The sequence below is a fragment of the Amphibalanus amphitrite genome, unplaced genomic scaffold (assembly GCF_019059575.1).
Source record: "Amphibalanus amphitrite isolate SeventyFive unplaced genomic scaffold, NRLGWU_Aamphi_draft 001022F_arrow, whole genome shotgun sequence".
Taxonomy (NCBI): domain Eukaryota; kingdom Metazoa; phylum Arthropoda; class Thecostraca; order Balanomorpha; family Balanidae; genus Amphibalanus; species Amphibalanus amphitrite.
In genome coordinates, this window is record NW_024882516.1 from 230,715 (window position 1) to 244,220 (window position 13,506).

At 55.3% G+C, this 13,506-nt stretch overlaps 1 protein-coding gene across 1 annotated transcript in view; it reads right to left on the minus strand.

Moving 5' to 3' along the window:
• The window catches only part of LOC122369275, a 57,741-nt gene extending 45,014 nt beyond the window's left edge, over positions 1-12,727 (minus strand). Inside the window, exon 1 of the mRNA XM_043343892.1 lies at positions 12,431-12,727. Coding sequence (XP_043199827.1) covers positions 12,431-12,467 — 37 coding nt within the window. The 5' untranslated portion in view covers positions 12,468-12,727. The remainder of the gene's footprint in view (positions 1-12,430) is intronic.
• Positions 12,728-13,506: the final 779 nt, after the last annotated feature.

A 13,506-nucleotide genomic window follows, 5' to 3' on the forward strand; every position in this document is an offset into this window, starting at 1 on the left:
CGTCTCCGGGCTGACTTTTTCACTTAGCCAACACCACTATTTGGGCCAAAGCAGACACTTGGGGCTCTCCTGCGTTTGGACAGGTGGAATCCGATAAATATATGGTCCATCGGCTTATTTGATGGACAGGTGCATACCATGATGTCGAACGGATGAGCGGCTGGTGTTAAGATGACGGCTCCTAGCGCTGGGTACCGCGGAACATGGCCATCGTGAGAGATAATTGTACACATTTTCTTAACACGCGCAGTGGAAGGGTTGCGAGTACTACGCCCAGTGGAAGGGGGGGCGGATGTCGCCCCCCCTAAGATCTCAGCTCCCACTGGAGCTAGAAAGACGAAATTGGGAGGGTAGGTGGGGGCCATGGGGAACTCTGTTGTGTGTGAATTTCATGACCCTAGGTCAATATCTTCAAGGTCAAATGAGGTCAAATGTGGTCAAATCTGCCATATTAGCGACTTTTTTGCGTTTACACGCCGATAACTCAAAAAATTACCGGCCGATTTTCTTTTTTCTTTCACTATACGAAAGAACGAACATTTGAGAATATGTATGGTGAATTTCTAGATAATCCAACAATAAATATGGCAGGTAGAAGCCTGCTAAGGGTAAGATGTCGCCGGCTGAAGCGGGATCGGCCGACGCGGGAAACGCGGCAATCACAATTTTGTGTTTACACACTCATAACTCAAATTATTACCGGCCGATTTTCAAAATTCTTTGACCATAGGATTGCCTGTACATTTCTCAGTCTCCTCACCGAATTTGATGCGAATCTAATGTAATCAGCGGTAAGGAGCGCGATGTAAAGTAGGAACCGTCCCGCCCCGGCACAGTCTACAATTCAGGCGGCGCGTAACGGCTAGCGCCGGCCGCCGCGCCGCCGCGCCGCCGCGGCGGCAGGATGTTTGACTTTAGACCGCTATTACTAGAAAAGTTGTGAACCGATTTTCTTATTTCTTGCACGAGAAGATCTGCAATTCAATTCTGGGCAGGTAGCCGAAATTTCACAATAATACTATGTTTGCGACGCGAGTTATTGGCGAAAAACAGGAGGGGTGGGCGAAATCCGCCCCCACCTTCCACTGCGCGTGTTAATGAAGTAGATATTACTATTCAAATTTAACCGCTGAATACGCTAATTGCAGCGCAAGCTTCGTTTCAGCTGTATGCAAAATAATAAAGAAGGGTTTTCTACATGATCTTAGAGCAGTGTCATATACTAATGCCGCCATAAAGTTATGGAGCAATAGTCGGTTGCGTGACTAGGGCTCATAACTTATCTTTATTCATTCTAAGAATTACCAAGCATCATCTAAGCATCATCCACCTGCCTCTGACAGAAGTCCCTGGGGATGTTTACCCGTGCCATCCCTGGCCGACACGCTTCTGTTTGTCTGTCTGTCTGTCTGTCTGTCGGGCCGACCGACCGCTTCCTCAGGGCCTGGGGTGATTATCGGCTCGGCGCGTGCCTGACTGGAGAGTGGAGGGCCATCTAGTGATGATACTTTCCGCTGACCATCGCCGACCGTCCGGTACTGGCCTGGGGCGGCTCTAAACGGAACGGCGGACACACACACACGCACACACCACGTGCCGTTCCTGAGCAGCGCGGCCGTCGGAGCTAGGTGGGCCCGGCGCCGGCGTCCGACCCTCTACGCGGCAGCGCCCGGATGGAGCTCGAGGGCAGCGCTCAGCCGGAGAGGGCTGCTCCGGTTGCACGTCTCGCTGCCTCTCGGGGGCGGCCGGCCAGATGGGCGCACAGATAACGGCCGCCTCATCACGAGAGATGGGGCAGCAGATAGGGCAGCCGAGGTGGCCGCCGGCAGCGCCCGCGCCTCTGCAACGGCTGCACGTGCACAGTGCACCCACACAGCGCGCCAGTGTGCTTCGTCGCACCGCGCCGGCCCAGATTCTGTCATTGTGTCGGCTTGGACGGCGACACGGGTGCAAAGATTATTGAGGACGTTAACTGGCCGATTTAGTGTGTCGGTGACGCGCAGTGGGCGATATTTCACGTTTTATCGCTAAACGCTTATCGGCTTAACAGCCGCCGATAAATCGTCCGATCGCGCTCAACGGAAGCGAACGACTCATCTCGGATGGTCAGGGCTTTCATGCGGCAGCACAGCCGAAAGGAGTCGCAGTCGAAGTCATTGACTCGGCTCCCTGACTCGGGGGCGTCGCGTGGGCGGGGGTCAGTACCGCGGTGCCCGGGGGTGTTAGCTGGAACCTCTCAGACGTGCACGTGCTCGGGGCTGGACGGGAGGCCGGCCACCGCCCCCGGCACCAGCCAACAAAGGAGCTCCAATGCAGATCAGCACCATGAAGACGCTCAGAAGCTTTTATTGCCTCGGCGCGGCGGTCATTAATTTTGCAACGTTTCACGTCTCTTTAGATTGTGGCGAGAGAAACCGAGAGCGCACAGTGGCGTCGGGAGGAGCGGTCGATAGAAGGCGCCGTAACTGGCAGTCGCAAACCGTGCCGCCGCTCAATGGGGTCTGACGGAGCGGAGGGCTGTTATACGGTCACCTGGAAAATGGCTAATATCAAGTGCAGGCTGCAATGCCCGTTGCAGGCTGGGTGATAACGGTAACGGACCGGAAACACTACCAGGCCTTCTGGTATCGTCAAGTTATCAAGCATGTGGTAAGGTAAAACCGATTGCATAATCAACTACAATGCTGTTTATGATTTAGCGAATGACGGTGACACATCTTCTGCAACCACTAGTCACTCATGCTCACAACATAATGCAGATTGCAGACAATCGCCTACCTATGCTAAAAGTGCATCTATCGTCACCAATTCTGGCACCATCGACTTCCTCTTCCTCGGCGTTTGGTGGTCGCCGTGTGACCTCTGGTGTTCTCTCTGGGGTCGCCAGGTCTGTTCCACCTCTGACTGCCGACGACCTACCGAGTGCAGACGGTTCACGGCAAGACGCCATCCGCCGCTTCACAAAAACAAACACCAGAAAAACACCGCCTATCAAAAACTTATCAACGCTATAATTTCTCCGGTAAAAACATCGGCGCGCAAGTCAACGCATGCGGAGCGGCTGCCAGGGCGGGTATAGGAAGCAGCGGCGGCCGGGAAAAACGAGCCACCTTTTATCAGTTCCGGTCATCGCCGGGCGCTGCTCGGAGGCACCAGAGCGGTGCCAGACGCTGTACTGATGGGTTTATCCCACTGCTACGGGACGCTGCGCCGTTTTTGCCGCACAGACGCCGAGTGGCGCCACGGAGACAAAGCCGACGCGCTGTCGCCGCCGATGTGAGTGCGTTCGCGCCGGCAGAGCTCAGGGCATCCCGACAAAAACCCGTTCACCATCGGGCGATATGGGGCGGGTGCGTCCGGAGATGGGCGAGACGAGACATCACCCTCGGGGCACTTCAGCGAGCGCCCCGGATCCGGTGTTGATTGGACGCCAGCGCCAGACGCGCTCAGCCGGCCGCCATCAATATTAACGGCTCATATGTTTGACAAAACATTGCGTTTTTACGGCGCATATAAGTTTTTACTGGCCGTATTGCTCGGGCGATCGGCACGGGGCGTCTGGCGGCTCGCGTGCGCCGCAGAGCCACCGGCAGCCGCTCCTCTGGCGGCTGACACCGCGCCGCGAGCCGGCACGCACCGACTCCACTTTTTGTCGCCACGCGCCGCCTCCATCGCCGCCAGAGGTATAGGAGCCGATCTGGAGCGGCCGTGAGGCCGGTGACCGGTCAGAGGGGCGGGGACGGAGGGGGCGGGGCGGCGAGGTCAAGGGTTGTTTCGCCGGCCAGACAGTTGGGCGCGACATCGCCGCCAGTCCTGGCACGGCCCCGTCTTTCCCGGTCAGAGAGACGGTGTAATTATTGGCGTCTGTTCCACTGCCGGCGGGTTCGAGACCCCGGCTGACCGGTCGCCACTCTCACCTTCCCGTCCGTGTAATTTGCTCGGTCACACCTGGGCGGCTCGCCGCTATATTTGGTGCGTCGCAGTACCCCGTGGCGACGCCCGGCCGCAGCTGGACGCAAAGTACAGTGTCAGGGCAACTGCCGCCGGCTGGTGAACTCCTTCCTACCCGGAGAGGTCCCGTGTCGGTACAGACCCGGACAGTCACACCACGCGCTGAGACATCGCCACACGCAGCGCGGTCAACACAGTGCCGCATTCCGAGGCGGCTGGCTCGACCGTCTGCGGTAACATGACACGCGTTTCCCCGGGGCGGGCGGCGGCAGCCACAAATCACTGGGGAGGCGCACCCAGCGGCCGGGCTGAGCGGCGCGCGCCGGCCCGGCGACCGACCGGTCAGCGCGTGCATATGTTATCGCCGCACGCATCGCACACACGGTGACAGGTGTGAGGTCAGGACATTGCCCAGGTGTTCTGGTGTCTGCAATGGTTACGGAGCGAGCGAAGCGAGCGTAGTCTTTCCTTAGACGGAAATTTCTGAGTATGAGCGTCCGGCCGGCCGGCCGGCCGGCCGTGCGGACGCTTTTGCGAGGCTTATATCTCAGCAACCACTTGACCGATTTACACGCGGTAATTTTTGTAGGGTAGCTTCATTCCTTCTACCAAGTATTGGACTATTCCCGATGCATGTGGGTGACCCCTTATGCACGACCCCAAAACGAAGAGGTGTCAGTTTTGTAATTGTTGCCATATCTCGGTAACTACTTGGCCGATTGCGCTGAAAGTTGGCATGTAGGTAGGCACCCACTAGGCACTGCATATCCATGTGCCAGAGTTGGGGTGCTGCTGCACGTGCGCACGTGCAGGGGTCGTTTCCAGATCTCGAGAACGGCTGGACCGATGGCGCTCAAATTTGGTACACGGTTAGGGACACTGGCGGATCCAGGGGGGGGCCACCGGGGCCATGGCCCCCCCCAAAAGCCTGAAAGGGGGGGCCAACATATCTTTTGGCCCCCCCCAAAACGCTTGAAGAAAAATTAATGTGAGATGGTTGCGTAGTAGATACCTACTAGAATCAGCAGCGTGATTCAATAGCGTAGAGAAAGTCAGGGATGCGGGAACTACTTTCAGACTGGGGGGGGGGGGCACACCATAATAGAGATCAACCTAGGGTCCCCCCAAATCTAGTTTCTCACCGGTTTTAGGCCACTTATTTTTCATCTCTTGGCTTTTTCAACAAAAAAAGAAAACATTTGCAAAAAGGGCGGTATTCCGTCTGAAAGTTGTGGTGGCACCGCCCCCCACTGGTGGATTCAGGGAGGGGGCCACCGGGGCCATGGCCCCCCAAAAGCCTGAAAGGGGGGCCAACATATCTTTTGGCCCCCCTCCCAAAACGCTTGAAGAAAAATTAATGTGAGAAGGTTGCGTAGTAGATACCTAAAAGTTAGAATCACCGGCGTGATTCAATAGCGTAGAGAAACACAGGGGTGCGGGAACTACTTTCAGACTGGGGGGGGGGGGGGCACACCATAATAGAGATCAACCTAGGGTCTCCCCAAATATAGTTTTCTCACCGGTGGTTTTAGGCCACTTATTTTTCATCCCTTGGCTTTTTTCAACAAAAAAAGAAAACATTTGCAAAAAATGGGGCATTCCGTCTGAAAGTTGTGGGGGCACCGCCCCCACGGCCCCATAGTTGGGGGGCATGGGCAAGCTGTCCCTACTGCCCCGGTTCCCGTGCCTATGGAGAAACCACCGGGTTTACTAGCTTCCTTCATAAAGTGTCGTCATGTCTTGTCGTCACCCGAGAAGGTCTTATTGCATACATATATCGATTGAACTGTCAAGTTAACAAACTTGCTCTGGCAGCCTGACCTGACATGACCCGGCAATTTTTCATTCACGGAATATGCGCAATAATTTTTTTTAGGAACACTCACTGAGTTGGCGTTGAAAAGCTTGTTTTGTTTGGTAATTGTACAAGAAGCATATCAGGGACCTTTTTGTCCCTTCCCGTGAAACGGTAAAAGACTTATTTCGGTCAGAGCTCAGGCCAATCTCTAAGGGGTCAGTCGGGTCACTTATTTCTTAAAAGGGTCCTTACGGCATCCAAGGACCAATTCCGGCTTTTGAGTGCACCACATCAGCATTTGATGCTGCGACAGATGGTGAAATATGAATATATGTTACAGGCCGTATGAAAATTGTCCGTTTGCAAACGGCCTGGCCCAGTCAGGGCATATGAAACAGCCTGAAAACACCGGCCGTTTGCAAACCATGACCTGAAATATCAGACCGTTTGAAAACGGCCTAGTTAGTTTCGGCCTAGCGGATCCAGGGGGGCCACGGGGTAATGCTCCCAAGCCTGAAAGGGGGCAACATGTATTTTGGCCCCCAAAAACACTTAAGAAATATGAATGTGAGAAAGTAGCGTAGTAGGTAGAAACTACCGTATCATTAAAAATATGTGAGCTTGAGTGTTGGTCTCGTCTTCACCCAAGAAGTTCTTATTGCATACTTTACCTCTCGATCGACGCGTGAAGTTATCGTGTAAGTTATCATGAATCCGATCGCGACGAAACTTTAGCACCCTCATGTTGACAAAGTCTGAAAATTTCATGACCCTGACCCAAGTGACCTTTGACCTGTGGCCTATTTCTCGAGATATGTTTGGTCATGTTTGAGGCCATGTTTGGCCGGAATCGCGATTCCGCGTATGTCGGCTCACATTATCCGCTCGTTTACAGTCTTTTCGTGGTTTAAAACGCTCAAACATGTGAAATGATGCTGGTCCCAACCATTGTGGTAGGTGTCAATGTCACCTTAGGGTCAAGTCAGGTCATTGACCTTTGATGACCTCGGTGCACTTTTCCGAGTTTAACATGTTTCTAGGATAGTTTCGTTTAGCTGATTTTGAATTTAGCATTTAGCAACCATTTGAACATTTACGAAGTAGTTTTGATGCCTTCGTATCATGTTACGTAGCTGCCAGTGGTAGTCGGACACCTGCTACACGGACGCCCATAAGTACTGGTTGACCTGGTTGACCTGACCTGGCCTGCCCCGACATGGCCTAAAGGCATGAAGACATCATCTATGATCCAAACTAACATGAAATTCGTGATCAGCACAAAAAAAAAATCTATTACAGCCTTACTTTAGGAGGTTCTGACAGGCCCTGATTTTCCCGTCTTTTGGGTCTGTGACCTGACCTGGGCGGTGTTTCACGGCACGCTGCCAGCGCTGTTGGCACTTTTGGTTTCCATGGAGACATCAACTAGCCTATACCTACAACACTACCGAAGGTTGACCTTAGCTCGCGGAATGCGCTGGCAGCGGCTGGCAGCGCGACCGTGAAACACCGCCCTGGAAGGTCAACCAATGACCAAGGACCTTAAAATCGGGTATCATCGGCTTCCTCTCGTCACTGACAGGCAACACACTCGTTTTTTCCGCGAGCTCTAGCTTGATCAGGGGCCAAACGGCAGAGAGGTTCAACCGACACCTCCCAGCCCGCGAAGGCTGCGCCAAGCACCGACCCGGAGCGGTGGTCGACAAAAGCAATTTGAAGTGTTTTCAAAGTAATATTAAGGCACGGGTTGAGTGGGCTACCATTTCTCTCTCTATTTTTTTTTTTTAGTTTAAAAAAAATTATCGTTTCAGGGCTGTGACGAAAAATAAGTGGCCTAAATCCGATGAGAAAACAGGATTTGGGGGTACCCTAGGTTTGGCTCCTTGCACGAGTTGGCCCCCCCCAAAACGCAAGTCTGGATCCGCCAGTGGTTAGGGACCAGTTAGTAGGGCGCCGTGCACAAGTCAGTTGGAACCCATTTTGCACGTGCGCACGTGCAGGGTGCCGCTTCCAGATCTCGAAAACGGCTGGGCCGATTGTGCTCAAATTTGGCACATCGCTAGAGACCGGTTAGTAGGGTGCCGTGCACAAGTCAGTTGGAGGTACCCCCTCGAAATTTCGCACGTGCAAGGCTCACCCTCTCGCTCGCTCCGTTAGTCGCTCCAAAAGGCGTTATACTGGTGGTAACTGAATCACATTAGCTCTTGAAATTGTACCTAAATTTCATCTTTTTTTAAGCTCATAAGTGCGCTGTGTGAATAGAGCATATAAATATAACAATTCATGCATACTCCGAAAAGCTTTAGGGAAATTTTCCTGCGATACATAAGAAGCAACCACTCCTCCAACAACTACTACTTCAGTTCAATCACCCTGGTCTTGAAGTTCAACCAGACTCCCTCTCCTCGCAGGAGGCTCTCTGCTCTCCGGAGCGTCCGAGGGGCGGTGCGGGGGGCGGCGATCCTATCAGGTCAGCCGGCCGCGCCCGTCTGCAGCCTCTAATGCCAGGCAGTGACCTGTGACCCGGCGGGCGTCAGCCGGGCCGGGGCGCCTCTAACGAGCACGTGCGGCGTGCAACGCGCCGGCCGCGGGCGTTCAGGGCGAGCCGCCCCGCCAAATGGCTCTCAGAGACGCTCGGATGGTCCGGGTCATCCACGGGTCAGAGGCGGAGGTCATCCTCCGGAGGTGCCCACAGAGGTCAGCGGCAGAGGCCACCGCTGGAGGCCGGCCGACGCCGTCCAGACACCGCTAATGGCCTCAATTATGTCTTGTTTCAACACCTACGTCAATGCCACGCTATGACAATCGTTGTGTCGATTTGGGTGGCAATTGATAATTGCGGGCTATTCACTAACAGTGGTGACGATTGCCATAGATGATGGAGAAAAATAAAGACCAGCTATCACATTAAACAAAATACCAACGCCTTACTCCAAAATCACTCTTAGAAGTAATCAAATTATAGACGCATTCGCACCAGTTTCCGGTCCCTCGCCGGCTGGCGGTCCCTTGTATCGCCAGCGTACTGCACCAATTGCAGCGCGGCGGGACCGTGACCGCGTCCCGGGCCGTGGCCGTGGGCCGGGGACGGGGCAGCTCTCCGTGACCGTCCCGCGTGACCCTCCCTCGTGCCACCGGAAGCCGGCCAAATGACCACTCTGACCACCCTGACCACTCGGGCCGCTCTGGCCATTGTGCAACGGCGCTCGATTGCGTCACAAAGATGGCAGTGCGGAGCCCACGGCGCATGAACTCGGGCCAAGTTCCCCGGAGAAACGGGATTTACGCGGGCTAATGGGATCCAGCCAGCGCAGTTTACGGCAGGGCAATGCGTTTTGCATGTTTGGCGCAGGCAAAGACCTTGGCGTAAGTCGTGGCCCTCGTGAACAGGTGCGGATATTGTTCCAGCTCGCGCATGAAAACCACGCAATGGGGCACGGGACTCGCAAAACGTGAGTCATTTACACGCTCGCTCATGCTGTTTCGCAGGGAATGTAAGGACATAAATGGTGAGAGCAAAGGATGCCATTGAATATTGACACAGTGTGAGCTTCTATGCGGATTTCGGATAGTCACATCAATAATGTATGGGAGAAGCAATGTGCATTCGTTACAATTACCTTGCGTCAATTGATATTTTGTAATAAGCCAAGATTACCCAAACGACAGCAATATGGTCAGCAATCACAGTCTTGAGGTCATTCGAGCATTCAATTAGAGTAATACGTAATGGTCAAATGCAGCATGCAGCCTTAGCATAACGGCATGGTAAAATAATGTAAAGTCGTAAGAATCACCAAGTTTGATGAGCTATTTGCTATGTCATTCATGAAACTTGCAACAATGTATTATGCATATTTTGACCAGTCTAACGAGCCCTGCTGGGGAGATTGTTTCGTATGGATTACATGTAGTTTAGTATAACTGATGAAGACCATTATTATCTGGTGCACTTCAGCTATCAATGCCCACCCATGCTGACCAAATGTTAGCTCTAACGGTCCAGTGCCTTCCATGCATGTAATATAGCATGATCGTAACTTTATGATTGCAAGCTCATTAGCTCAACCGTAAATTCCAATACTTCAGGAAGTTGAGGGAAGTGGAAACTCCATCATAACCAAACAAGCAGACTGTAAATCTTGAAAGGGTCAAAATATTTCCACTTTCCAGGTTAATCTCTCTCCTTGCCTTAGCATCGCCGCATCTGGGCAACCGAGTAGCTTCGGAAGCGTCTGACCACGCCGCCTCGTATATCACCGGGTAGTACCGAAGGCGATCTAGCCGTAATACGGTGATGATAGCCCACAACAGCCTGGTCTCGAAACTACCCCAACCCGGCAGCAAAACCGCCCGTAAAAGCAGCGAGATGCCGTCGGCCCAGCCGTTCTCGGGCTGCTGGCATCCGCCTAGAGAGGATGCACCCGGGAGCGTCAGCCCGTGAAGCAGTCCGATTTTATCTGCCTAATGTGCCGCGCTTTTTCCGCGCCATTCCTGGGCGCGCGGGCGGAGAGCTGCCGGCAGCGCCGCGGTCATCTCTGCCGTCCACAGATGCTTGGATAACCTTCGACCCGGCGCCCGTTTGCTGGCCTGACTTGCAGCTTCCTTTATCTACGGGCTTTGATTTCGGCCTGGCACTTAAGTAGTGGGTCCGACGCGGGACGGACGGTAATTAAAAACGGAATTAATCGCAGCGCGACCCGGCCGCGCCGCCCTGCGAAGGGCAAGTCATCGGCGGCGGCGGCGCGGCGGCGACGGTCGCGGCGCGGACGATGACTGGTCGCGGCCGGCCGGGCGACGGGGACGGGTCACCCGCCGGCGGGGCCGCCCTCAAAGGGTCCGACGCGATGACAACGGGGCGCCGCCGGCGCTACTTAGCGGGGCGGCCGCGGAGCCCGTTCAAGGTAAGCCCCGGGGCCGCTCCAGTTGCCGCCCCGCCGCGCCCCATACCAATGACGACCCGGCCGACCGGCCGGCCTCAGGTAACCGGCGCGTATTAATGAGGCGCGATTAGTGGTGCAGCGGAGGCCGCCGCTGTCCGCCGGGGGCGCCGGCGCGCCGCCCGAGACATCACCGCAGCGCCCGCTCACCGGCCGCTGACCAGCGGGTCAACTCATCACCGATTTCATCGGGCCGCTGCCGGTCGTCGGACGTCAGACCGGCCGCACTCGCCGGCTGAGTTACGGCCGCTGACGCGCCGCTCTCCCGATGGAGGTGCCAGCCCGGGGCTACCTCGTGATAACGGGTGCACCGGTGATGGTGAGCGACCTAACTCACATTATCCGTCGGCCGGCCAGCCGTTTGAAGGGGTAATGTCGGGGTGTGCCGTCAGAGGCTCGAACTAGCTCGTATTGACCGAGGCAGCAATGGCGCAAAGCCCGCCCAGATCGAGTTGCCATGCAAATGGGCAGATTGGAAAGGCTCATCCCAGATGCTGAGGAAATCATGCCAGCAGGAGATGTTAGGGAACTCATTCGGCAAGCCTAACCAGTTGGTCTTTGTGCCCGCACTCTCAGTCAGGGCATATTTGTCACTGTCCCCTTGCAGGCACCTTCAACTGTACAGCGATGATAACTGTGCCGCTTCATAGTTGTTAGCTTTTGACTGACATGAATTTGAATAGTGACTCCAAGATGAGACCAGAGACAAATATGACCCGCCCTACCAAGACTCATCGCCACAGCATGTGTCTGACTGATGTACTGCGTCAGCTTCTACTGTCAGAATATTTGACCAAACCACTACTCGAGTTTAACGGTGACAAGTGGCTCGGCCCATCACCCTGTCATCTGAACAGCTGCTCAGCTGCTCCCAAGCAGCTGCCGGCGCTGCCACCGGGTCCGGATTCCTCCACGAGCCTCCCAGAGCGCCGTCTCACCCAGCCGGCACCAATCAATTCGACGCAATCCTCTGCCGCGCTCTGACGACTGGCAGAAACGGGCCGGCCACCGCCGCAGTGTGCACGGAGAGCCAATCCATTTTCTCGGCTGGGTGCCGGTGTCGGCGCTGCCCGGGGTGGCAGGGCGGGCCTCTCGGCTGCATTCCTGCCGGGGTGCCGCCGGCAGCCCGGCCTGCACTGCTCTCCTTCTGGTGGCTGGGCGCGTGCAGGGCGCCGCCGGCGGATGGGGCTGGCGGAGGAGCGGAAGGGTCGCTCGGACGGGAGCAGGACGCCCCGGCGGGGACACTGCACCGCTGCCGTCAGACAAGGTCACACTGAATGGGGGGAGGTGATGGATCACACTGGCTGAGGTGAATGGGTGAGTGGGTCTCTGCGCCGGCTCGGAAGGAGAGTTAGGGTGTCGAATTCATATGCTTTGTTTACCTAGACCTGAGGCATCAAGGTATGTAATACTGGCGATTGTTATTGCTACATACTAACAGTACAAGCTAGCACGATTTTATGCAAGTGCTCCATTGGAGCGCGGAAGAAGTGCGGTTGCTGTAAGTGCGGTTGCTCGAAGCAGCAATCGCACTTACAGCTAAACACAACCATTCGCGATTGTTGTTGGACTGCAAACAAAGACATTCTGCCAAACGAGCATGCTCCACAGCTGAGCGATTGTTCCGTGGCACGCTTGGACCGCCAGAACAACAGCTTTATCCACGCTACCTGGTCCGATCGCAGTCGCTCGGACCGCTTCTGATGCATTGTAATCGGTAACACGATAATTTTCCACTTACTTGAGTGTATTATTCTCAGCGGAAGCCGGCGATCCATCACTGCGGAGCAGCCTGCCGCACAGCCTCCCGGGCGGCGAGTCTCGCGCGAGATCAGAGGTCACCACAACCACAGTCACGTGCCTACCACACCACCAGATATCTCCGCAAGAGCCACACAGTACGCCTCCACACCGCTCCGAGGCCAGTGCAGCACTTGGCCGCCGCGTCACTTGGCGCCGACGGTGACGACGGCCGTTACCATGGCAACCGGCGACCTCTGACCCGGGCGGCAGCGGTTGGTGACCCGGCCGGCCCCGCGGTGGGGACGCGCTGCCTTCAGAGCCGACCTCTGACCCCGGGCGCCACTTTGCGAGCCCCGCAGCGCCGCCGGCCTGGCTGCGGCCCGCAGAAGGTCGTGACCTTTGGCCCCGTGTCGGTAGGGCTGATTAAACACGCCAAACGGCCGTCCTGCGTAACAATATGGCTCGACCCGCGCACCGTGCGAAGGCGACGGCGGCCTTTGAATATTTTTGAATTTCTTCCCAGCGCGTTAGACTCACCTACCGGCATATCGGGAAGGCAGTGCTCGGAAGGAATGCCGGTACGTAGTTACAAATCTTGCAACGGTATTTTCGTAAACCGTTTCATGCTGGAAACCCACCTTCGTTGGAAGCACACAAAAAATGCGCAACGGACTTACATATGTAGGCATATGCTAAGGCCAGCACCTCCGTATCTCTCTCTCTCTCTCTCTCTCTCTCTCTCTCTCTCTCTCTCTCTCTCTCTCTCTCTCTCTCTCTCTCTCTCTCTCTCTCTCTCTCTCTCTCTCTCTCTCTCTCTCTCTCTCTCTCTCTCTCTCTCTCTCTCTCTCTCTCTCTCTCTCTCTCTCTCTCTCTCCCTTCCTCCCGTGGCGTCTATTCACTGAGCCGCTGCGTCGCCTGGCCTCTAAACGGCATGCTGTGCCGCACGACACTTTCACGTGGTGACTGCGGCAGAGCATAGAAAGCTAACACCAGCTCCATCGGTATTAGTTTATACGAGCGTTAGAGGCCATTCAGGTCGTATGGCGACGGTGTAATGTGGGACTAAATAGATCA